The sequence below is a fragment of the Gopherus evgoodei genome, unplaced genomic scaffold, assembly GCF_007399415.2.
Source record: "Gopherus evgoodei ecotype Sinaloan lineage unplaced genomic scaffold, rGopEvg1_v1.p scaffold_31_arrow_ctg1, whole genome shotgun sequence".
Lineage (NCBI taxonomy): Eukaryota > Metazoa > Chordata > Testudines > Testudinidae > Gopherus > Gopherus evgoodei.
In genome coordinates, this window is record NW_022059983.1 from 4,786,116 (window position 1) to 4,811,552 (window position 25,437).

Genomic DNA, 25,437 nt, shown 5'->3' on the forward strand with positions numbered 1-25,437 from the left:
GTCTGTGTGATCCTGGGCGAGTCCCTGCCTCGCTCTGTGCCTCAGGTTCCCTCTATGTAACTGGGGAGAAGGGCCCAGCCGGAGGTGCAGATGATGCAGCCTCTCCCTTCCTAGTTCCGATTTCCCCGTTCAGTCTCTGAGCCTGGCCCAGCTGCCCCTCGGCCTGGGTTCAGCGCTGCCCATCCAACACGCCTGGGCAGGCGAGAATCAAGGACCAGGCACCCTCCAGTCTCCCCTCTGCCCGCTAGGTGGCAGCAGATGAGAAGTGTATTGCCTGGCCCCTCGGGCCTAGACCTCATTCCCGCTGCTGGGAGCCGTGCTGAGCTCAGCAGTTCTGCAGCTTGCCAGCAGGGGGTGGTGTGACGTTCCCCTCGGGGTTATGTGGACCCGTGATCTGCTAGGTCACTCCAATCCTTGCCTTTGGGAGCCAGCCTTACCCTGCTCTGCTGTGAGAACCCCACTCCTGGGCTGTTCTTGCACAGCCTCCAGCATGTCAGCTGCTCCCAGCTATCTGCAAGCGAATGACACTAGCCAACATCTCCGGTCCCAGACACAGCCCTAGGAACCTCCGTCTTGCAGTGTCCAGTTATGCCCGCTGGACGCTGCAAGCGTCTATGTGCATCTGACTACATGCATCCGACGAAGTGGGTATTCACCCACGAAAGCTCATGCTCCAATATGTCTGTTACTCTATAAGGTGCCACAGGACTCTTTGCAGCTTCTATAAGTTCGCCAGTGTAACAAAGAAATTGATGTGTACCAGGCTTGTTATCCCAAGGGGAGCCTCTGACACGCTTCAGACCAAACACATTTCTTCAGGCAGAATAAACAAGTAGATTTACGTGATTATATGTCAAAGCAGAACAAGTCAGATTTGGTCAAATGAAATAAAAGCAAAACGCACTCTAAGCTGATCTTAACACTTCCAGTGTCCTTACAAACTTAGATGCTTCTCACCACAGGCCGGCTGGTTGCTCTTCAGCCAGGCTCTCCCCTTTGATCAGTGGTTCAGTCACTTGGTGGTGGTGTCTGTAGATGTAGGCGGAAGGGAGAGAGCATGGCAAACGTCTCTCCTTTTATCATGTCCTTTCCTCCTTCTTGGCTTTGCCCCCCCCTTCAGAGTCAGATGAGCATTGCCTCATCGCAGTCCCAAACTGCCCAAAGGAAGGGGGGTGACTCCTTCGAGGGTCTAACAGATTCTTTTGTTGCTGCCTAGGCCAGCGTCCGTTGTTCCTGTGAGGCTGGGCTGGGTTTGTCCCATCCATGCCTTGATGAGGTGTGAACTGCCCCTCTGCTCTTGGAGAGTTTTTGCCTGGGCTTGTTTTAAGCCACGAGGACACATTTTCAGCCTCATAACTATATACATGAAATTACAACCTATGACACTGCAATTGCATCACTATAACAGCAGTGCATCATGAGCCTTCCGAAGACACCTGACATGACACACTTTGCATTGGATACCACACAATCATTTTATAAAGATGAACATGGAGGTGTAGGGTGTTCCTCTGAGGTACAGAGCATCACAGGAGGATCTGGACCAATCCACCCCCCTTCATCCCTCTCCCTCCCTTTGGTTCCACTTTAGGGCTCTGCAAAAGCAGAAGCTGCTTGAAACCGCCAGGCCTCCCTGTGGTTTGGAGGCGCGGCTGGAAATTGCTGCGGGCCTGTGGGAGGGGGTGGTTGGGCACCTAGAAACTGTCCAGAGCAGGAACTGGAGTTCTTAGGAACTGCTAGGAGGGGAAGCAAGGTTGGGTTTCTAGAAATTACGTGGTTGAGCCCTGGGCTTCCCTGAAATCACCACAGAGGTGATTGGACTCCCTCAAAACAATCACAGGGGGCTTGGGACTCCCTCAAAACTATCGGTTCTAGGCTCCAGGCTCCCTACAAACATCAATTAACTCTGGGTCTCTAGAAACTGTCAAGGGAGCTCAGGGCACCCTTGAAACTATTGTGGGTGAGCTCTGGGCTTCTTGAAACTGTCGCAACTCCCCTGTAACTACCAGCTTGCCCCACCCCCAGTTTCCCTCTTTGCCTAAGCCAGGGGTAGGCAACCTATGGCACGTGTGCCGAAGGCGGCACACAAGCTGATTTTCAGTGGCACTCACACTGCCAGGGTCCTGGCCACGGGGTCCTGGGGGCTCTGCGTTTTAATTTAATTTTAAATGAAGCTTCTTAAACATTTAAAAAAAGCTTATTTGCTTTACATACAAGAATAGTTTAGTTATATATTATAGACTTATAGAAAGAGACCTTCCAAAAACATTAAAATGTATTACTGGCATGTGAAACCTTAAATTAGAGTGAATAAATGAAGACTCAGCACAGCGCTTCTGAAAGGTTGCCGACCCCTGGCCTAAGCTTTGTAGCCAGCTGCAGTTGATAAGGGGTCAGAGTTTGGGGAGGAGGGAAGGGGGATAGGTGTTTGGGGAGGGGAGTCCTACGCTGGGGACTCTGGGGCCAGCAACCTCAACTCTGCCCTGGTTGCTCAGGTCTTGCCTAGCAGCCCCACCCGTTGCTGTCTCTGCAGTTCAGCCAACAAGCTCGGAGGGCGGTTTCCCAGGGCTTAGCGATGCTTCGTGACCCAGGACACTGGCAGGGGGAGGGAGAGTTGGTCTCTGAGCCACTAGAGCAAAACTAGAGGGGAAAGGCCCTGTGCGCCATTCCCTGCCCCCCCCCCCAAAAAAACCCTGCCAGTTCCCAGCCCTGGGGCCAAAACGGAGCTGGCACCCCCTAAAGGGGAAAGGCCCCATGCCCCATTGCCTGCCCCCGCAAACCCACCAGTCCACTTGGCATGGAGCCAGATGGGAGCCAGCACCTCCTGGAAGGGAAAGGGCCTGTGTCCCATAGCCCACCACCTCAAAGCCTTCCAAGTTTGGGGTGCTCATCTCTTAGCTGCTTGCTGAGTGTCTGTGTAGTGCCTGGCAGTGGGCTCCAATTCTGGTTGGGGAAGGGGTCCATGCAGGCTCCAGAGCTTGGCTCCCAGCCGTCCATCCTGTGCCCACTGGCTGGCCGGGCCGGGATACTGGTGTGGGGGCTGATCCAGATCAGGACAGGTGAGGGTGCGAGATACTGCTCCAGTGAGTAGGAAAAGGAACCAGGAAAAGGACTTTGGTTACTACAGCTCAGGGGAAGTGCCTTTTGTTAGAAAGGAATGGGGACTGGGTGACAGGACTCCTGGGTTCTATCTCCAACTCTGGCAGGTGAGTGGGGTCTAGCGGTTAGAGCAGGGAGGCTCGGAGTCAGGACTTCTGGGTCCTATCCCTGGCACTGGCAGGAGAGGGAGGTCTAGGGATTAGGGTAGTGGGGGCTGCGTGCCTGGTCTCCTGGGTCCTATCCCCAGTTCTGGGAGGGGAGTGGGGTCTAGTGGTTGAACAGGCAGGTTCTCCACTCTCAGGGGGTGGGGAAGTTTCCCAGTGCCGATGTCAGCAGCAGCTACAGAGAACAGGGTGTCTATTTTGGTGCTCTGGTCACCTCTTCCTGCCCCCACCTATGCTGCCTGAAGCATCGACACCTAGGTTTATTTTGGGCTCCAAAGTGTTTTCCCTATGAGCTCTCACATCGACCCTGTCCCGGACAGGAGGCTGATTTACCCAGCTAGGGCCAGAGGAAAGATCTGCTGTGCTCAGGGAACTGGTCTGTAGAGAATCGGAGATGGCCATGGGGTAAGGGACTGCACTGAGGTTATCCATCTGTCTGTCTATCCCCAAACACCCTCCTCTATCCATCCATCCGTCTAGTCCCATACACCCTCTCTACCTATCCATCTCTGTACACTGTATCTATATATCTCTCCTGAGGAGATGGGCCCTGGTAAGTTTTTAGATCAGGAAGAGATCTGTGAATGCTCAGAGGAGAGATGGGTGGAGAAAGGGACATGGGGCCTTTTCCCCTCTATGGGGCACCAGTTCCAATCTGGCCCCAGGGTGGGGGACGGGCTGGCTCCGGGCATGTTCTCCCCCCCCAGGGCTCCATTCATCATAACCCAGGGGCTGGCTCAGTGTTGTGGTTTCTCTGAGAACTCAGGAGCCATCTGGGTGGCAGCTCCTGGCCTTGTGGTCACCGGGCATCTCTCTACCCTCGTTCCTCTGTCTGGACTCAACCTGTAAGCCCCACAGGGCTCCCCAGCCACTGCCCCGGGAGCATGGTGCTCACTCGGCCCACACAGAACGCTGGGAGCCTCTGCCCATTGCTCTTTGGCTGGCAGGGCCATTATCCCGGGGACAGGTGTGGCTGCGGTGGAGTCTTTGCTCCCAGCTCCTCTGCTTTAACCACTAAACCGCACTCCTCTCCCAGAGCTGGGCACAGAACCCAGGAGTCCTGGTTCCCAGGCCCTCTGTTTTAACCACTAAACCCTACCCAGCCTCCCCTGCTCTAACCACTAGACTCCATTCCCCTCAGAGAATTGGGGATAGACCCCAGGGTCCTGAGTAACCAGAGCCCCCTAGAGGTGAGACATAGGAAGGTGGAACACATTGTTCATGCCGTAACGTGACTGGGAGAGACGTCAAGCTGTTGGCCGGGAGGATTTATAGCAGTTTTTGGGGAACAGTAACAGTTTCGCTCCAGGCCAGGAACAATGTAAACAACTTAGAGTGCTGGAGTGGACATAAAAGGCGGGGTCAAGGCGGGATGAGGCGCCGTGGGGCGCTGGGCCCAGGGACTCGCTGCCTCAGAGATGGAGTGATCCGTCACCGATGGCGTGGGGTCGTGGATCGGGTGCTGCTCAGAATGGGACTGGATGACCGTAATGGTCCCTTTGGGCCTTGGAATCTATGAATTTGCGATTTTTTCCCCCAGTGAGATAAAAGGGGGAGGGGGAATGAAAGTGTTTTTATTTCCCCACTTTCACTCACTATTGTAATTTTCCTACCCTCTTTTCTGAGGTGAGGGAATAAAAAAGGGGGGGGGCAGAGACTGAGACAAAGTGTGGGTGTGGGCTTGGGTTTTTTCCTCCCAAATTCTTGGAAAAAGCTTTCAAAACTGTCTCTCAGAAAACAAAGTTCTGAGTGGAAGGGGGCAGGGTCAGTGCTTTTGCAAGTTTCCCACCAAATGGAATGATGAATAATATTCTTATCTGTACTGTAGTAGGATCGAGGGGTTGCCAGGCATGGCACAGGACCCCATTGCGCTAGGCACTGTACATTATATTAGTGCTATTTATTAGGTGCATTATGGTAGCTCCCAAGAGCCCTAATGATGGACCAAGACCTCATTGTGTCAAGTGCTGTATGTTATTAGTGCTGTGCACCCAGGCACCCCAGCCCTGGCCCAGGACCCCCATGCGCCAGGCGCTGTATGTTATTAGTGCTATTTAGATGCATTACAGTATCACCCAGGTGCCCCGAGACCCCCCTGCACCAGGAACTGCACAGACAGAGCGAAGAGCTGCCCCCCAGCCCCAGGGAGTTTGTCTAAGGCAGAGGTTCTCAAACTGGGGGCCGGGACCCCTCAGGGGGTCGTGAAGTTATTATATGGGGAGTTGCAAGCTGTCAACCTACATCCCAAATCCCGCTTTGCCTCCAGCATTTATAATGGTGTTCAATATGTTAAAAAATGTTTTTAATTTGTAAAGGGGGGGCGGGTCACATTCAGAGGCTTGCTGTGTGAAAGAGATCACCAGTAAAAACGTTTGAGAACCACTGGTCTAAGGACTGGTCTCGAAGGGGGCTCGCTAACCCCACCTGTCTCTCCTTTCTCTGCAGCGAATGAGCCTTGCGGGAACCCTGCCTCCAGCCCTACCCCAAGGCCTAGTAGCTACTGGCAACCTGGCCCTGCCTCCAGCCCCACCTCCATCCTCATCCCAAGGCCTAGTGTGTCCCCTGTTGCTATTGACAACCCAGATCCATCTCCATCCTCATCCCAAGGCCTAGTGGATCCCTGGTTGCTATTGACAACCCAGATCCATCTCCATCCCCATCCCAAAGCCTGGTGGGTCCCCCATTGCTATTAGTGACCCCGAGCCACCTCCATCCCCATCGCAAGGCCTAGTGTGTGCCCCATTGCTATTGGCAACCCAGATCCATCTCCATCCTCATCCCAAGGCCTAGTGGATCCCTGGCTGCTATTGTCAATCCAGCCCCTGCCACCCCCTTCTTCCCACCATGCCTTCCATCAGCAGCCCCCGGCTCTCCCGGGCTGTCTACACAGTGACTTTCATAACAGGCCTGCCCCTTAACCTGCTGGCCTTCTGCGTCTTCATGGTGAAGGCCCGCCGGCGCCTGCTGCCAGCCGACGTCCTGCTCCTCAACCTGACGGTGTCCGACCTGGTGCTGCTGGCCTTCCTGCCCATCCGCATTGCCGAGGCCTCCTGGGAGATGAAGTGGAAGATGCCAGATTTCCTCTGCCCCTTCTCCGGCCTCCTCTTCTTCAGCAGCATCTACCTTACCACCCTCTCGCTCACTGGTTTTAGCGTTGACCACTACCTCAGCGTGGCCTTCCCCCTCCGCTACAAGGCGAGGCGCCGGCCGCCCTATGCCATGGTGGCCGTGGCCTTGTTCTGGGTGACTGCTTTCTTCCACTGCAGCGTGATCTACGTAGTCCAGTACCAAGCCAGGGGCAATGACACAGCGGGCAACCTCACCGCTGCTACGCCACCTTCACTGACCACCAGCTGGCAGTCCTGCTGCCCGTCCGCCTGCAGATGTTCTGGGTCCTCTTCTGCCTTCCACTGGGCATCACCACCTTCTGCTACACCAGATTCATCATCATCATACTCTCCCTGCCACTGGTGAGCCCAGGAGGAAGCGCCGGGCCATCGGGCTGGTGGCAGCTACATTTCTCCTCTTCCTGGTCTGCTTCACCCCCTTCAACATCTCCCACGTGGTGGGCTACGTGGAGAATAAAAGCCCAGAGTGGAGAGTCTACGTACTGCTCCTCAGCACTTTCAACGCCAGCTTAGACCCCATCATCTTCTACTTCTCCTCCTCGTCTTTCCAGAAGATCTGCCTGGAATGTCTGCAGGCTGCCTGGGAGAAGCTCCAGCTTGGCCGGCTCTGCCCTGGGGTCTGGATGGAGGCCACGGAGACCGTGGCCACGGAGGATTCACAGATGGTGCAGTGAGTTGGATGGGGTAGGGACCACGGTTCCACCTCCACCAGGTCTAAGACATGTTATGGTTCCTGCCAGCCCTGAACTGAAGGCTGGGAAGGAATATTCCCAAACGAGGGTTTGTCTACGCTTGCAAGTTATTTCAGATTTGATGTTTCCGCTTTAATCAGGGATAACTCTCCCAAAGCTACGTGTGAACACTGGCTTGCACCGGCTTAAGCAACTTCCCTTTTATAGACTCATAGACTCTAGGACTGGAAGGGACCTCGAGAGGTCATCGAGTCCAGTCCCCTGCCCTCATGGCAGGACCAAATACTGTCTAGACCATCCCTAACAGACATTTATCTAACCTACTCTTAAATATCTCCAGCGATGGAGATTCCACAACTTCCCTAGGCAATCTATTCCAGTGTTTAACTACCCTGACAGTTAGGAACTTTTTCCTAATGTCCAACCTAAATCTCCCTTGCTGCAGTTTAAGCCCATTGCTTCTTGTTCTATCATTGGAGGCTAAGGTGAACAAGTTTTCTCCCTCCTCCTGATGACACCCTTTTAGATACCTGAAAACTGATATCAGGTCCCCTCTCAGTCTTCTCTTTTCCAAACTAAATAAACCCAATTCCTTCAGCCTTCCTTCATAGGTCATGTTCTCAAGACCTTTAATCATTCTTGTTGCTCTTCTCTGGACCCTCTCCAATTTCTCCACATCTTTCTTGAAATGCGGTGCCCAGAACTGGACACAATACTCCAGTTGAGGCCTAACCAGCGCAGAGTAAAGCGGAAGAATGACTTCTCGTGTCTTGTTTACAACACACCTGTTAATGCATCCCAGAATCATGTTTGCTTTTTTTGCAACAGTATCACACTGTTGACTCATATTAAGCTTGTGGTCCACTATGACCCCTAGATCTCTTTCTGCCATACTCCATCCTAGACAGTCTCTTCCCATTCTGTATGTGTGAAACTGATTGTTCCTTCCTAAGTGGAGCACTTTGCATTTATCTTTATTGAACTTCATCCTGTTTACCTCAGACCATTTCTCCAATTTGTCCAGATCATTTTGAATTTTGACCCTGTCCTCCAGAGCAGTTGCAATCCCTCCCAGTTTGGTATCGTCCGCAAACTTAATAAGCGTACTTTCTATGCCAACATCTAAATCGTTGATGAAGATATTGAACAGAACCGGTCCCAAAACAGACCCCTGCGGAACCCCACTTGTTATACCTTTCCAGCAGGATTGGGAGCCATTAACAACTACTCTCTGAGTACGGTTATCCAGCCAGTTATGCACCCACCTTATAGTAGCCCCATCTAAATTGTACTTTCCTAGCTTATCTATAAGAATATCATGCGAAACTGTATCAAATGCCTTACTAAAGTCTAGGTATATCACATCCACCGCTTCTCCCTTATCCACAAGGCTCGTTATCCTATCAAAGAACGTTATCAGATTAGTTTGACACGATTTGTTCTTTACAAATCCATGCTGGCTATTCCCTATCACCTTACCACCTTCCAAGTGTTTGCAGATGATTTCTTTGATTACCTGCTCCATTATCTTCCCTGGCACAGAAGTTAAACTAACTGGTCTGTAGTTTCCTGGGTTGTTTTTATTTCCCTTTTTATAGATGGGCACTATATTTGCCCCCTTCCAGTCTTCTGGAATCTCCCCCGTCTCCCATGATTTCCCAAAGATAATAGCTAGAGGCTCAGATACCTCCTCTATTAACTCCTTGAGTATTCTAGGATGCATTTCATCAGGCCCTGGTGACTTGCAGGCATCTAACTTTTCTAAGTGCTTTTTTACTTGCTCTTTCCTTATTTTCTCTTCTAAACCTACCCTCTTCCCGTAAGCATTCACTATACTAGACATTCCTTCAGACTTCTCAGTGAAGACCGAAACAAAGAAGTCATTAAGCATCTCTGCCATTTCCGAGTCTCCCGTTACTGTTACCCCCTCCTCATTGAGCAGTGGGCCTACCCTGTCCTTAGTCTTCCTCTTGCTTCTAATGTATTGATAAAAAGTCTTCTTGTTTCCCTTTATTCCCATAGCTAGTTTGAGTTCATTTTGTGCCTTTGCTTTTCTAATCTTGCCTCTGCATTCCTGTGTTATTTGCCTATATTCATCCTTCGTGATCTGACCTAGTTTCCATTTTTTATATGCCGCCTTTTTATTTTGTAGGTCACGCAAGATCTCAAGGGTAAGCCAAGGTGGTCTTTTGCCACATTTTCTATCTTTCCTAACCATCGGAATAACTTGCTTCTGGGCCCTTAATAGCGTCCCTTTGAAAAACTGCCAACTTTCCTCAGTTGTTTTTCCCCTCAGTTTTAATTCCCATGGGACCTTGCCTATCAGCTCTCTGAGCTTACCAAAATCCGCCTTCCTGAAATCCATTGTCTCTATTCTGCTGTACTCCTTTCTACCCTTCCTTAGAATTGCAAATTCTATGATTTCATGATCACTTTCACCCAAGCTTCCTTCTACTTTTAAATTCTCAACAAGTTCCTCCCTGTTGGTTAAAATCAAGTCTAGAACAGCTTCCCCCCTAGTAGCTTTATCAATTTTCTGAAATAAAAAGTTGTCTGCAATGCAGTCCAGGAACTTATTGGATAGTCTGTGCCCCGCGGTGTTATTTTCCCAACATATATCTGGATAGTTGAAGTCCCCCATCACCACCAAATCTTGGGCTTTGGATGATTTTGTTAGTTGTTTGAAAAAAGCCTCATCCACCTCTTCCGCCTGATTAGGTGGCCTGTAGTAGACTCCCAGCACGACGTCACTTGTGTTTTTTACCCCTTTTAGCCTAACCCAGAGACTCTCCACCCTTCCGTCTCCTATGTCCATCTCCACCTCAGTCCAAGTATGTACATTTTTAATATATAAGGCAACACTTCCTCCCTTTTTCCCCTGTCTATCCTTCCTGAGCAAACTATACCCATCCACACCAACATTCCAGTCGTGTGTATTATCCCACCAAGTTTCAGTAATGCCAATAATGTCATAGTTGTATTTATTTATTAGCACTTCCAGTTCTTCCTGCTTATTACCCATACTTCTTGCATTTGTATAAAGGCATCTAAGATACTGGTTTGATCTTGCCTCCCAGCTTCGCCCTGACCCTCCTTCCTCTCTGCCATTATAGCCCGTGCTCCCTCCTGTTTCCAACCCATCTCCCAGGTCTTGTTCCCCACTTACCTGTGGGCTTTGCTCACCTGTCCCCGTCGAACCTAGTTTAAAGCCCTCCTTACTAGGTTAGCCAGTCTGTGCGCAAATAAGGCCTTTCCCCTCTTCGAAAGGTGAACGCCATCTGTTCCTAGCAGTCCTTCCTCAAATAGCATCCCGTGGTCGAGGAAGCCAAAGCCCTCCTGGCGACACCATCTTTGCAGCCAGGCATTCACCTCCACGATGCATCTGTTTCTGCCCGGACCCCTACCTTCAACAGGAAGAATCGAAGAGAATACCACCTGCGCTCCAAACTCCTTAACCCGTACTCCCAGAGCCCTGTAGTCACTCTTGATCTGCTCAGCGTCACACCTCGCAGTATCATTTGTGCCCACATGGATGAGTAGCATGGGATAGTAGTCAGAAGGCCGGATAATCCTCGACAAAGCCTCTGTAACATCTCGGATACGGGCCCCTGGCAGGCAGCATACCTCCCGGGATGAACGGTCAGGGCGACAGATGGGTGTCTCCGTCCCCCTCAGCAAAGAGTCTCCAACCACCACTACCCTACGTTTCTTATCAGTGGTGGCAGCAGCCCTCCCAGCCTTAGGGGTACGAGGCTTCACCCCCTTCACTGTTGGGGGTGATTTCTTCTCTCCTGTATCAAGAAGAGCATAATGGTTATCTTTTACCACAACAGGAGGGTTCGCAGCAGCGGTGGAGCACTGCCTGCTGCCAGAAGTAACCAGCTGGCTGTGTCCACCCTGAGCCTCCTCCTCCACTGGTGTGTCAGATACACCCTGAGGCATCTCCTCCTCCACTGGTGTGTCGGTAGTCCTGTCAACTGGGACAACACCATCAGCTGTCTCCACATGGATACTGTCCAGGAATTGCTCATGGACATGGATGTTCCTCAGCCTGGCCACCTCCTCCTGTAGCTCTCCCACCTGCTGCCTGAGAGATTCCACCAGCAGGCACCTTTCACATTGGATGCCACCCCCAGCCTGGATATCAGTAAGTGGAAATTGCAAATTACAGTCTTTGCAAGCCCACACCAGAATCTGGGTAAAAGCATCCATGCTTTGGTGCTCTGTCTGGCTACAGGCGCAGGTGGATGAGACAGAAGCAGTGCTGGCACAGGTGTTGCGGGTCCTCCTCACCATTGTAAGCTTCCCTCTGTCAAACTCTCGCAAATTCCGGTCTACAGTTCCCTGTCCGCTCCTCTCTGCTGTAAACAGAAAGATTTTTGATGTGGCTCAGGTTATGGGTTCAGGGGACCAATGGGTCACAGATGAGACCGACAAGGGACCCCCCCCCTTCCAAAACTCCCTTGCAAAACTCCCTGTTAGCAGCTCCTGTTCGCTAAGCTCCCTGGTCGCTTGTGCGCAGCTTTATAAAGCCCTGGCCTGAGTGAATGCCCCGCCCACTGGTTAAGGTTCAGCCAATTACCAGAGGCTTCTAGCTTTCAAACCTTCCTAGTAGCTCCACCTCCAACTGCCAGCTACAGCACACGGTCCTTCAAACAAACAAACCAAAACAGACTGACAAACACAAGCTCAGCACACAGCAAGTAACCCCCAAACACACACACAAACCCAAACACTGCAGACAGTCACTTACCCCACAGATGCTGTCTTACCCCACAGATGTTTTGAATCATTGCATCCACACAGCCCCGCTGGCCACGCACTTATCAAATAAACACACAGCCTTCCAGGAAAGTGTCTCTTGCCGCAACCTCCCGCCACTCGCCTCTATGCATCCTGGGATTTCACATGTTGTGGGCTGCCCCTAGAATTCTGGGACTGACGGGTCCTCTGGCTTGGCTTTGGCAAACCAGATACACTTCCAAACCTCTGGCTATGGGGCAGCATTCTGGACACCAGGATCCTGGTGGTCAGTAATACAAACAGGCAGATGCACGTGTATTGCCCATCACAGAGCCGGATGGCGCTGGAAACAGCCATAATGATACGGATAAGAGAGGAAATCAAGCAGCTAGTTTGTGTCCATGGGCTCCCAGGAGTGACTTCCCTTGGTGGGGCACCACTTCTGGGCTCAGTCAACTAGAGCTGACCGGTGGGACGGGACCACCCATCCTGGAGTGAGCAGCAGTGGGGTGGCAGTACTTCAGGGCGACAGGCCAGGCCCCCAGAGATCTGCGCAGAGCTCACCCCGGAGCTGCAGGAATGGAATAGCAACAGGAGAGTTTCCCTCAGCATGGAGAAGCACGTGGCTCTCGTCATCTGGAAATTGGTCACCCACAATTGCTGCTGGTCAGGACCTAGCCCGTTCAGGGTTGGTAGATAAACTGTGGGGCGGTTATTGTGGAGGTGCATGCTGCTTGCAGGAGGGTGATGCTGAGGAGGTTGTTGTTGGTGGGGCACGCTGAAGGTTCCTGAAATGGGGGCATTGATGGGACCCATCTGTCTATTCTTTGCTCCCCACGCCAGGACCTCAGAGCTCATCAACAAGACAGGGTCTCTCCATGGTTTTCTAAGACCCGGCTGATCTCTATGGCCAGCTCACCCATATTGGGGTGGGCTGGAGGCAGGAGATTTAGAAACTTAGCCCAACTTCTTGCAATGAACAATGGACCACGGCCAGGTAGGGTGATGTGACTTCTGCCTGTCCTTCCAGGAGACCTAGCTTCTCCACTCCCCTGGCTGATGGGACCTGTCACTGGACAGCCCTGACTGCAGAAAGGAGTCCACCCTGTGTAGCTGCAGCGCACCAGCGGAGCGCGCACTGGGAAGATGGAGGTGTGTCGAGGCTGCTGAGTAATATCTGCCTCGTGTCCCAGACGCCCGGCTGTGTTTAGCACAACAGCTGAGGGCTTCGCCTGTGGAACTGTGGAATGTTTCGAGTGGCCCCAGAGATACCCTCTGCTCAAGGGCCTTGGTCTCGGTCTCTCCTCATCTGTCCCTGGGGCACAGGGTTTAGTCTAGTCCAACTGGAGTCTTTGGGCTTCCCACTGAGTGGGGGGGCCTTTTCAAGGGAGACAGGGCCCAGCCCCACCAGTGACAAGGCCAATCTGCTTCCCAAGATGGTGGAGAAACCTCACCCAATGGGGCTCTTTGCTCACAAGGAATTTTATGACCTTTGTCCAATGTTATGAGATTTTCCCCGGTGGGCTCGTAAAGAAATAATAAACCCCAGTGTCACTAACAAAAAATCTCATTGGCAGAACATAACCCTGGCTGGGCTGATGTCCAATGTGAGGTGCCAGGGGCACCTGTGGCCGTGCCAATGAGGCCACCACCCTGTGTGAGGTGGAACCAGTTCTCCGTGTCTTGGGGCAGGAAGGGGGGGGGTCTGTTTCTTGGAACTGGGCAAAGGAAGGGGGGCCATGGCGAGCTCAGAATTGGGGTCCTTGCATGTAGCCCCCCGCTATGTCCCCCAGTGAGTCTGCCTTGCCTCCTGTCACAGCGAGCAGCTGGAGGCTGGGCACCCACGCCAGCCTGCCGGGGTCATAGCAAAGGCGGGGAGACACGTGAGAGCCCAGGAGTCAGGACTGCTGGGTTCTACTAGGCGTTGGACCTAGTGGGTTGGAGCAGAGGGGCTGGGAGCCAGGACTCCTGGGTTCTACCCCCAGCTCCGGGAGAAGATTGAAGCCTAATGCTTTAGAGCAGGTGGGGCTGGGAGCTGGGCGAGGAAAGGAAGGAGGGGATCTCAGGGTTACCTCTCCCTCTGGCACCAGCTGGCTAAATGCTCCCCACTCCACCCCTCATGATTCCCCTCCTCTTGTCCCACTCCCCATTCCCAAGCCAACCAGTCCCCACCCAGGGGCTGGATAGGACATAGTGCCCCCTAGGGGAAATCTGTGGAAATGTTGTGGGCAGAAGTTTGTAGCGCCGTTTGGTTTTCCAGAAGTCTGGGTGTTGAGGGTTGTACAAAGGCCCCATATCAGCCCTGACCACAGAGTCCTTGCACTGGGTGCAGCATGAGCTCTGGCAGCTGCTGTGGGCAGCCATTTCCTCCTGTCTCGCCGAGGGCAGAATCCGCCCAGACTAACTTCCCTGCACCTAATGGGGCAACCAACCACCATGGGACAGGCAGGATTCGGCTCCTCCGCTTGGGGTCTATTGGTTGGAGCTGCTGGGGGGTGGGGTGGGGCTGGGAGCCAGGACTCCTGGGTTTTCTCCCCAGCTCTGGGAGGGGAGTAGGGTCTAGTGGTTAGAGCTGGGGGAGGGCTGGGAGCCTGGACTTCTGGGGCAAGGGCTATCATGGCAAAAGAGCACAGGGTGGGTGCATAGATGCCAAGCGTGAACCCTGCAGTGCTAAACGCCCCCATCTGTAACCCCCATCTCCCCTCTGGAAGGACAGGTAAGCCAGCCCATGGCACTCCCACATGAACGTCCGTCTGTCCCGGGACCTCACCTTTGTCTCACAGCACCGATGCTGTCAGAACTATGCAAATAGTGACTGATGCGGCTCCACCATGGGGGAGGGACAGGACACTGAACCCAGAGCCGTGCACGAGGCCAGGGTGAGGGTCTGCATTCCTGGAGCTCATTCATCCCTCCCCAAAGCAAGGCCCTGGGTGTGGGGGGCTGAGGCTGGGGACCCCATCCCCTCACCCAGCCCCCCTGGCCAAGGTGCCTTGGGATGGCTCACAAAGTCTTGGGACGTCTCATTGTTTTCCAGGCATTAGCTCATCAAACTGATGGAGCCGATTTTCACCAAGGGGGATCTGGCACCATTGACTCCAAGGGAGCTATATTGATTGACCCCAGCTGGGATCTGACCCCATTGCCTCTGTCTTTAGCAGTCAGTCAGGATTCCCTCCCACTCAGCTGTGGCCACTGTTTGTGACTCGGTGCTCCGTGCAGGATTTGTATGTGCCCTGGAGCCCGAGCGAAGAAATATGAACTTGAATTTGTTTGTTTATTTAATATCACGCTTCTGAAAGATGCTGCAGCCCGGGGGATCAAAAGAACCTTAAATTCAGCACAGCCTCTCCTCCGTGCCCTGTGGTAGAACCACTAGACTCCACTCCCCTCCTGGAATAGGGGAGACAACCCAGAAATCCTGGCTCCCAGCCCCCATCCCCGCTCTAACCATTAGACCCCCTCCCCCGCTTGAACTGAGGAAACAACCCAGGAGTCCTGGCTCCCAGCCCGCCCTGCTCTAACTGCTAGATTCCACTCCCCTTCCCAGGAATATAACCCAGGAGTCCTCGCCCACAGCAGGATGCAGTAACCAGGTGAGGGGGGCGGGGACACCACACCCTCTCAAGGATGTGCCAAGTCACACCTCCCGCAAGGCACGAGGAAGTAACGACTGCATCTCTCATCCTTTCTGCGTGGATTTCCAAGCAGAGGGAACAGTGGGGTTTTCTGGGGCACAGCCACAACGTAACTAGCCACCTGGGCTACAGAAAACTCACTCCCCAGCCGGGACACAGGAGACCAGCCACCAGCTCGTCCCTGACACATCACTTGGGGTGTCTCCCAGTCTGGACACCTGGATTCCAGCCCTTCTGCAGGCTCTTAGCACACTGGCTGCTGGAAAGGAGGTGAGGATGGGCTCTCTATCTGCCTGGGTCAGGGCTTGTAAGGAGGGGAGTGGGGTCTAGAGGTTAGAGCAGGGGTTGTGGCTGGGATTCAGGACTCCTGGGTTCTATCACTGACCCTGGAAGAAGACTGGGTTAGAGGAGAGAGACCAGAGAAAGGACTGGAGAGCTGGATTCCTTTCCCAGCTCTGGGAGGTGAGTGGGGTCTACTGGTTAAAGCTAGGGCGGTGCAAGCCAGGACACCTCGATTCTGCTCCCAGCCTTTATGGGTGTGTATTTGCCTTTACCAGGCATGCCCAAGCCCCTGTGCAAAGTTTAATTTTGCTTTTGCAAAATCAAAAAACAAACAAGCAACAAAGTAAAAGGGGGATTGCTGGCTCAGCTGACCACAGGATTCTAGCTTCAATGTGGGAGAGGAGCGGGGTGTAGTGGTTAGAACAGTGGGGGCTGGAAGTCAGGACTCCTGGGTTCTAGTCCCAGCTCTGGCAAGGAGTGGGGTCTAGTCATTAGAGTAGGGGTGTCATGGTATAACCCCTACTCTGAACCTTAGCGTCCAAAAGATGGGGTACCAGCATGAATCCCCCTAAGCTTAATTACCAGCTTAAATCTTGTAGCGCTGCCACTAACCAGGACTTGCAGTGCCTGGTACACACTGGTCCCCCCAAAACCTTCCCAGAGGACCCCAAGACCCAGACCCCCTGGATCTCACACACGGAAAGTAAACCCTTTCCCCCACCGTTGCCTCTCCCAGGCTTTCCCTCCCTGGGTTACCCTGGAAGATCACTGTGATTCAAACTCCTTGAATCTTAAAACAGAGAGGAATGCACCTTCTCCCCTCCTCTTTTCCCCTCCCCAAGAGGTAATACAGATTCAAGCTCTGTGAATCTAAAACAGAGGAATTCCACCTTCCCCCCTCCCTTCTCTCTCCCTGTCTCCCACCAATTCCCTGGTGAGTACAGACTCAATTTCGTTGAGCCTCAACAAGGGGAAAAATCAATCAGGTCTTAAAAAAGAAAAGCTTTTAATGAAAGAAAAAAAAGTAAAAGTTGTCTCTGTAATCAAGATGGTAAATGTTACAGGGTCTTTCAGCTTATAGACACTAGAGAGAAGCCTTCCCCCCAGCACAAATACAAATCCTTCCAGCAAAATACACATTTGCAAATAAAGAAAACAATCAAAAAGACTAAACCGCCTTTCTACTGGTACTTACTACTTGAACAGAAAATTAGAGAGCCTGTAGGTACGTCTGGTCACTCTCAGAACCCAGAGAGAACAACAGACAAACAAACAACACAAAACAAAGGCTTCCCTCTACCGAGATTTGAAAGTATCTTGTCTTCTGATCGGTCCTCTGGTCAGGTGGTCCAGGTTCACTGCTTGTAACCCTTTACAGGTAAAAGAGGCATTAACCCTTAACTGTCAGGGCTCTTGGGTTCTTTCCCCAGTATGGCCATCTCCTCTCCCTGCTCTGTCTGTTCTTCCACTGGTAAAATGGAGATGAAGGTTTGTGACTTACTTTTTCAACACCCTCGCCCTGCACTGGGCATCAGGGCTGAGCGAAACTGACCGGGGGAGGGGACTGGGGAGATGGAAATTTATCTAGCTCAGCTGAGCAAGTACATGGTGGGGACAGGGAGAGGAGAATCCCAAGACAGGAGAACACAACAGTCCACATACGGGGGGCACCCAGCACTGGGATGGGGAGGTGCCAGTCAGGATCTGGGGTGTGGTCATTCCATCCCCCACAGAATGGGTCTCCTACTCACAGAGACTTAAGGGGATGATTCCTCCCCCACCCCCAGCAGCATCTGCTTTACCAAGCATTCTCGGAATGGAACCATCAGGTCCTGTCCACCACAACTGAGTGGCCAGACAGGCTGGGAGAGAAAGTGGGTTTCCTTCCGTTAGAGAGAGGGGAGGAACTGACGATTTCTAAGTGCAGGAGGGCACGACTCTTGGACAGATGTGCTGGCTGGTGTATACACTCAGCCCTGTTCCTAGAATCATAGAATATTAGGGTTGGAAGAGACCTCGGGAGGTCATCTAGTCCAACCCCCTGCTCAAAGCAGGACCAACACCAACTAAATCATGCCTGCCAGGCCTTAAAAACCTCTAAGGATCTCCACCACCTCCCTAGGGAACCCATTCCAGTGCTTTACCACCCTCCTAGTGAAATAGTGTTTCCTAATATCGAGCCTAGACCTCCCCCACTGCAACTTGCAACCACTGCTCCTTGTTCTGTCGTCTGCCACAACTGAGAACAACAGAGCTCCATCCTCTATGGAATCCCCTTCAGGTAGTTGATGGCTGCTATCAAATCCCCCCTCACTCTTCTCTTCTGCAGACTAAATAACCCCAGTTCCCTCAGCCCCTCCTCATAAGTCATGTGTCCCAGCCCCCTAATCATTTTCATTGCCCTCTGCTGGACTCTCTCCATTTTGTCCACATCCCTTCTGTAATGGGGGGACCAAAACTGGATGCAATACTCCAGATTTGGCCTCACCAGTGTTAAATAGAGGGGAATAATCGCTTCCCTCAATCTGCTGGCAATTTCCTACTAATTCAGCCCAATATGCTGTTGGCCTTCTTGGCAACGAGGGCACATTGCTGACCCATATCCAGCTTATCGTCTGTAATCTCCAAGTCCTTTTCTGCAGAACTGCTGCTTAGCCAGTCGGTCCCCAGCCTGTAGCAGTGTATGGGATTCTTCCGTCCTAAGTGCAGGACTCTGCACTTGTCCTTGTTGAACCTCATCAGATTTCCAATTTGTCTAGGTCACTCTGGACCCTATCTGTACCCTCCAGCGTATCTGCCTCTGCCCCCAGCTTAGTGTCATTTGCGAACTTGCTGAGGGTGCAGTGAATCCCATCATCCAGATCATTAATAAAGATGTTGAACAAAAGTGGCCCCAGGACTGACCCCTGGGGCACTCCGCTTGATACCAGCTGCCACCTAGACCTCGAGCTGTCGATCACTACCTGCTGAGCCCAACAATCTAGCCATGTTTCTATCCACCTTATAGTCCAGGAGAACCCAGGGACCCTGACTCCCAGCACCCTGCTCTGATCACTAGACCCCACTCCCCACCTAGAGCCAAGGATAGAACCCAGGAGTTCTGGCTCCTGGCCCCCTGCTCTAACCCACAAGCCCCATCATGATGGATGGAGAAGCAAGGGACTGGCCGGGCTCAGACAATGGTTTACTTTACGGGAGAGGCTTATCAACTTCTCCTATTCCAAACTCTGGGAGAGGAGTGTGGGCTAGCAGTTAGAGCAGTCAGGGGCTGAGAGTCAGGACTCCTGGGTTCTCTCCCCAGCTCTGGGAGAGGAGTGGGGTCTACTGGGGCTAAAAGGCCAAGAATCCTAGGTTGTATTTCCTAGTTCTGTGCATTGACTCCTTATTTTCTATTTTTATCACAAAATCACTCCCTTAGAATCAGCGATTGGACCCACGAGTCCTGGCTCCCAGTCCCCCACCCTCTAACCACTAGACCTCATAGACTCTAGGACTGGAAGGGACCTCGAGAGGTCATCGAGTCCAGTCCCCTGCCCTCATGGCAGGACCAAATACTGTCTAGACCATCCCTAAAAGACATTTGTCTAACCTACTCTTAAATAGCTCCAGAGATGGAGATTCCACAACTTCCCTAGGCAATCTATTTCAGTGTTTAACTACCCTGACAGTTAGGAACTTTTTCCTAATGTCCAACCTAAATCTCCCTTGCTGTAGTTTAAGCCCATTGCTTCTTGTTCTATCATTGGAGGCTAAGGTGAACAAGTTTTCTCCCTCCTCCTGATGACACCCTTTTAGATACCTGAAAACTGCTATCATGTCCCCTCTCAGTCTTCTCTTTTCCAAACTAAACAAACCCAATTCCTTCAGCCTTCCTTCATAGGTCATGTTCTCAAGACCTTTAATCATTCTTGTTGCTCTTCTCTGAACCTTCTCCAATTTCTCCACATCTTTCTTGAAATGCGGTGCCCAGAACTGGACACAATACTCCAGTTGAGACCTAACCAGCGCAGAGTAAAGCGGAAGAATGGCTTCTCGTGTCTTGTTTACAACACACCTGTTAATGCATCCCAGAATCACGTTTGCTTTTTTTGCAACAGTATCACACTGTTGACTCATATTAAGCTTGTGGTCCACTATGACCCCTAGATCTCTTTCTGCCATACTCCTTCCTAGACAGTCTCTTCCCATTCTGTATGTGTGAAACTGATTGTTCCTTCCTAAGTGGAGCACTTTGCATTTATCTTTATTGAACTTCAACCTGTTTACCTCAGACCATTTCTCTAACCTCACTTCCTTCCACCTTTGATGATATTTATGAAAATTTCCCTCTGAGTAACAAACACTTCCCTGTTGTTCACGGTGCCTGCTTGGCCTGCCCCCCTGCAGCCCATCCCTGTGTGTTTGCTCACAGGCTCTCATGCATCCCACACTCTCTGGTCTCTCTCTGATGCTGCCCCCGGACCTCCCGTGCCCGCCGCTGGCTAAACAGGAAACTGTGCTAAATAAATACATAAGCTGGCTACATAAATTCCAGGCTTATGTCTCCTAATGGAACGGGAGCCTGGGGCACACATGGCTACGGGTAAGGAGGGGAGGGGCATCTAAGAGTTAGAGCAGAGGGTCTAAGAGGAGGACTCCTGGTACTCTCCCAGCTCATGGAGGGAAGTGGGATCTAGTGGATTAGGACAGGGAGACTGGAGCCAGGACTCCTGGGTTTTATCCGCAGTCCTGGGAGGGTGTGACAGGATCCCTGGCGTGCAACCTGGAACTCAGATACCCCTGCGTTCTCTGCCCCACCAGTCTGGGCTCCCATTCACTCTGTGTTTCGGTGACAAGCTACAAAGGTCTGGCTTACACAGCCATCCCCAGGGAAGGAAACACCCAGCTGAGTTACATGAAATGCTGCCCTCAGCCACTCATGAACCAAAAGCAGAGAAGCTCCAGGCAATTCTCCCCAGCCTAGGACCCTGGAGCTATACCATCCTGCATTGGTTAGAAGCCTGAGTAGTGTAAGTTCTTTGTCCAGTTCGTCCCCCTTCCTCCGGGCCTCTCTGTATGGAGAGGACATGCACACGCCTTTTGTTAACTGAGTTAAGATTTCCAAGCATTTCAAGCAAAAGTCATTGTTTTAGATAACATATAACACAGATTTATTAACTGCAGATAGAGAGAGTTTAAGTGATTATAAATGGTAGGCACAAAAGTTAGAGATAATTACCAAAGAAAATAAAATAAACATGCAATCTAAATCTTCAACCTCTAAGACATAAGGCAGTATTTAGATCTAGCAGTTTTCTCCACTCAATGGATGTTACAGTTCACAATTCACAGGTTTCTCTCTTGTCTCCTCTGCTGAAGTTCTCTCTCTTCTCCGTGTCCTTGTTGCTTGCAGCTTAGGTGAGGGAGGAGAAAAGGCCAAGCCATGCAGCCTCTGTCCCTTAATACCCAGACCCGTCCTGGTAGGTTTTGCTGAGTCAAAGTGATCAAGGAAATCCCCCATTGTATGCTGCTTGTGCAACTGTCATTGAATTGTAAATCCCTTGATTGCAACTCTCCTGTTGATGAATGGCCGGTGAACTACCACGTAGGCAGAGGTCAATACCCTTTTAGGAAGAACACTCAAACTTAAAACATATTTCACTGACAACCAGACAGCAAAATATTATAACTTCATTCACACTAAAGATACATATATTTGGACAGAACAATGGGTTTCAGCAGATCATGACCTTTCATATGATATCTCACACGCATGCTTTGAATCACACATAACATAATCATGTGACATTGGTGAATATGGGTTTCCAGGGTATTCCTTTGGGGTACAAAGTGCCACAGAGGGGAGTGAGACCTAATGAGTTGGAGCAGGAGGGGGCTGGTTGCCAGGACTCCTGGGTTCTATCCCCAGTGCTGGGAGGGGAGTGGGATCTAGGGGTCTGGAGGAGGAGGGAGCTGGCTACCAGGACTCCTGGCTTTCTTTGGCAGCTGATGAGCCTGTTCTCCTTTGAAGGAGCTGAGAAGATGAGTTCAAAAGTTTCCATCCCGCTGGTTCTCACCATCTACATCTTCACCTTCCTGACCGGCCTCCCATCCAACCTCCTGGCCTTCTACACCTTCCTGCTGAAGGTCCGCCAGAAACCCACCCCCATCGACATCCTTCTCCTCAACCTCACCGTCTCCGACATCTTCCTCCTCATCTTCCTGCCCTTCAAGATGGTGGAGGCTGCCTCAGGCATGGAGTGGTCCTTGCCTGCTTTCCTCTGTCCACTCACCAACTACTTCTACTACAGTAGCATCTACATCAGCTCCCTCTTCCTCATGGCTGTCAGCGTTGATCGCTACCTGGGGGTGGCCTTTCCCATCAAGTACAAGCTCCGGCGTCATCCAGCTTATGCTATCGCCACCTCCGTGGTCTTCTGGGTAGTCACCTGCGCCCACTGCAGTATTGTCTACATTGTCCAATACGAGGTCCTGAGCCCCAATGGGACCGCGACCTCCAATAACATGTCCCACTGCTATGAAGATTTCTCCTCTACACAGCTCCAGATCCTGCTCCCTGTCCGACTGGAGTTCTTCGTCGTCCTCTTCTGCCTTCCCTTCACCATCACCATTTTCTGCTACGTTAACCTCGTCCGCATCCTGGTGGCCCTGCCCAACATCCCGGCCCGGAGGAAGCAGCGGGCCGTGGGCCTGGCTGTGGCCACCTTGTTCAACTTCATAGTCTGCTTCGCCCCCTACAACCTGTCCCACGTGGTGGGCTTTGTCCAGAACAAGAGCCCCTCCTGGAGGGTGTACGCTCTGCTCTTCAGCACCCTCAACGCGGCCTTGGACCCCGCCATCTTCTACTTCTCCTCCAGTGCCGTCCAAAGGGCCTTCGCCAACTGCCTGGCCACCCTGTGGCACAAACTCAGCACCATCTTGTCCCGGTTCCATCTCCACTGCTTCACTCGCTACGGGGAAGGGGGCAGCGAGTTGAAGGCAGCCAGTGGGAAAATGGTGGAGGAGTCAACAACTTGATTCCCAGGATGAGACGGACTCTCTGCTTCTTCCGCAGAGCCTTCCTAGAGATCCTGCACTTTAGCCAGGGACGGCATCTTCTATCCTTCCCTGCACCTCCCGAGAGGGCCATAGGCCTCCTTAGACAGCAGCATGTGGCGGGGCTTGAAGCTGGTGTCCAGCTTCCACAAGGCTTTGGCCTACTCGAGCTTCAGTTTGGTTGGCCAAACTTGCACAGGGGTTTGGCCGACCTCCAGTTGGCGTCAAGGTCCTTCTTTTGCCACTGCCGGGCCACGAGCAGTACTGGCTTTACAGTGGTGCCAAAGGAGCTGGCCCACACTTAGAAGGGGCCCTGGTGCTGGGACCATGACCTCACCACCCTGCTGCAGCCTGAGGCCCCCCTGAGCCTCTTCCACCCAATCCTGCACTTTCTGTTAGCTCCTCTCCACCCCCTCCTCAGCTTCCCCCCACTCAGTCCTCTCCACCCCTTACGACCAGCGCGAGTGGCGGGCGCGGCCTCGGGGGGAAGGGGCCAAGTGGGAGCAGGGCCTCAAGGGAGAAGAGGCTGAGCAGGGTCTGGCCTTGGGACAGAGCGAGGGGTTGGGCCACGGTCCATCCTTGGCCCTGGCCATGAGTGGTTGGCCAAGCACCCCCTAGACTTTGGCCTACTTCAGCTTTGGAGCGAGTGTCCCAACTTCCACAAGGATCCGGCCTCTCTCAGTGTCAGGGTCACCAAGGCGTCAAGGGCCTTCCTTTGCCACGGCTGGTTCATGAGTGGTTGGCATATTTCATCGCCCTCCACCCACTCCAGGTCTTTCCTTCTCCATGGTTGGGCCCACGGGCAAACAAGCTACTGTGGGCTGTAACTGCAAGGGGACGACCAAGTGGGGGTTGGTTAAGGGAGGGCAGACTGGTCCCTGCGGGTCTGTTCCAGGTCCAGAAGTAGAGCTGAGCTCTCCCTCATGCAAGGTCCTGCACCTCCTCCCTTCGCTGGTGGATCTGGCACCCCCACTAGGGTTGCCAACCTTCTAATTGCAGAAAACCAAACACTCTTGCCTTGCACCCTGCCCTGCCCCTTCCCCAAGGCCTCGTCCCTGCCTGCACCTTCTCCAAGGCCCTGACCCCGCTCCCTCAATCCCCCCACCTTTGCTCACTCGCTCATTTTCACTGGGCTGTGGCAGGGGGTTGGGGTGCGGGAGTGGGTGATGGCTCCAGCTGGGGCTGAGGGCTCTGGGGTGGGTCTAGGTATGAGGGGTTTGAGGTGCAGGGGGGGCTCCATGCTGGACCTGAGGGGTTCAGAGTGCAGGAGGGGGTTAGGGTGCAGGAGGGGGTGAGGGCTCCAGCTGGTGTGGTGAGCTCTGTGGTGGGGCTGGTGATGAGGGGTTTAGCAAGCAGGAGGGGGCTCCGGGCTGGGGCTGAGGGGTTTGGAGTGTAGGGGGAGGACTCGGGCCTGGAGCAGTGGGTTGAGGTGCAGGCTCCGGTGACCTCAGGCAGCCCCGGCATTTCCCGGGGACAGAGGAGGTCCGTGCAGCTTCCAGTAAGTGGCTGGCATGTCCATCCAGCTCCTAGATGGAGAGGCGGCCAAGGGGGCTCCGCGCGCTGTCTCAGCTGCGGCTCCCATTGGCCTCAGTTCCCAGTCAATGGGAGCTGTGGAGCCAGCGCTTGGGGTGGGTGTAGTGCGCAGAGACACCCTGGCTGCCCCTCCGCCTAGGAGCTGGAGGGACATGCCGGCGGCTTCCCGGAAGCCACGTGGAGCCAGGTATGGAGCCCGCCTGCCCTGCTGGGGCTGCAGCCAACTGGACTTTTAGCGGCCCGGTGAGTGGTGCTGACTGGAGCCGCCAGGATCCCTTTTCGGCTGGGCGTTCTGATCAAAAACCAGATGCCTGGCAACCCTACCACCCACACAGAGCCCCCTGAATCACACATGTAGCCTCCTCTCCTGGGCTCAGTCACCAAGGCCTGTCCAGTTCCTTGCAGGGGGCCAGGGGGGGGGGGGGGGGAGAGAAGCTGGGTGCAGGTTGGCTCCTGCTCCTAATGAGGCTGAGACCCAGCAAACCTCATTGCACAGCGAGCTCCCAAGAGCAGCTGTTAGCAGATAAACAAATGAGCATGGTGCAGACATGCACCGGGAGCACCCCTCCCCCCCACGCTGCATTGCAACCCCCCCCCCACACCCACACAGGGGCCCCCAACCCCTCATGCACATGGGCAGCGGGGAGGGGAGCTGTGTGTGGACAGAGGGAGAGGGGGGATCCCAGGGCTGGGGCAGCAGGGGGCTGCAGGTTGATATTGAGGGGCACTGGCAGAGCTTCTAGGGGAGCCCAGGGCTGGGCTAGCAGGGGCTGCGGCCCTGCGGGGCCGGATGAAAGTTTTGTGGGCCTGGTGACAAACACATTTGTGGGCCCCCATGGAGGCAATGGAGCCTGGTGCGGGGGGTTGGTCCCCAGAGCAAGGGGCCAGCCAGAGGCAATGGGGCCTGGCATGGCACGGGCACTGATTACAAACGGGCAGTTGCCAGATGTACAGTGCCCAACCTGCCCTGTGCTGCCAGGTTCCCCTTCCTCTTGGGGGCAGGCCCATGCTGAGCCACACAGCCCTCCCCGCAACACTGGAACACCCCCCCTCCCCCACAATTCCCTATAGCCAGAGCCCGCCCGGACTGGCTATGCCCAGCACCTCCCCTCACACCCCCTAC

At 53.2% G+C, this 25,437-nt stretch overlaps 2 protein-coding genes across 2 annotated transcripts; both read left to right on the forward strand.

Annotated features, from left to right (window-relative positions):
* Nucleotides 1-6,107: 6,107 nt before the first annotated feature.
* LOC115640411 (free fatty acid receptor 3-like) lies at nt 6,108-7,065 on the forward strand. The gene is given in 3 exon segments (XM_030543152.1): nt 6,108-6,582; nt 6,585-6,734; nt 6,737-7,065. Coding segments are annotated over 3 exon segments (954 nt in total).
* Nucleotides 7,066-21,720: 14,655 nt separating this feature from the next.
* LOC115640491 (free fatty acid receptor 2-like) lies at nt 21,721-22,763 on the forward strand. The gene has a single exon (XM_030543308.1). The coding sequence runs from the start codon at nt 21,735-21,737 to the stop codon at nt 22,761-22,763; it is 1,029 nt and encodes a 342-aa protein (XP_030399168.1). The 5' UTR covers nt 21,721-21,734.
* The last annotated feature ends 2,674 nt before the right edge of the window (nt 22,764-25,437 follow it).

Excerpts from the sequence above, each read along its gene's own strand:
- LOC115640491 (XM_030543308.1), top strand. The coding sequence starts at position 21,735 with ATGAGCCTGTTCTCCTTTGAAGGAGCTGAGAAGATGAGTTCAAAAGTT.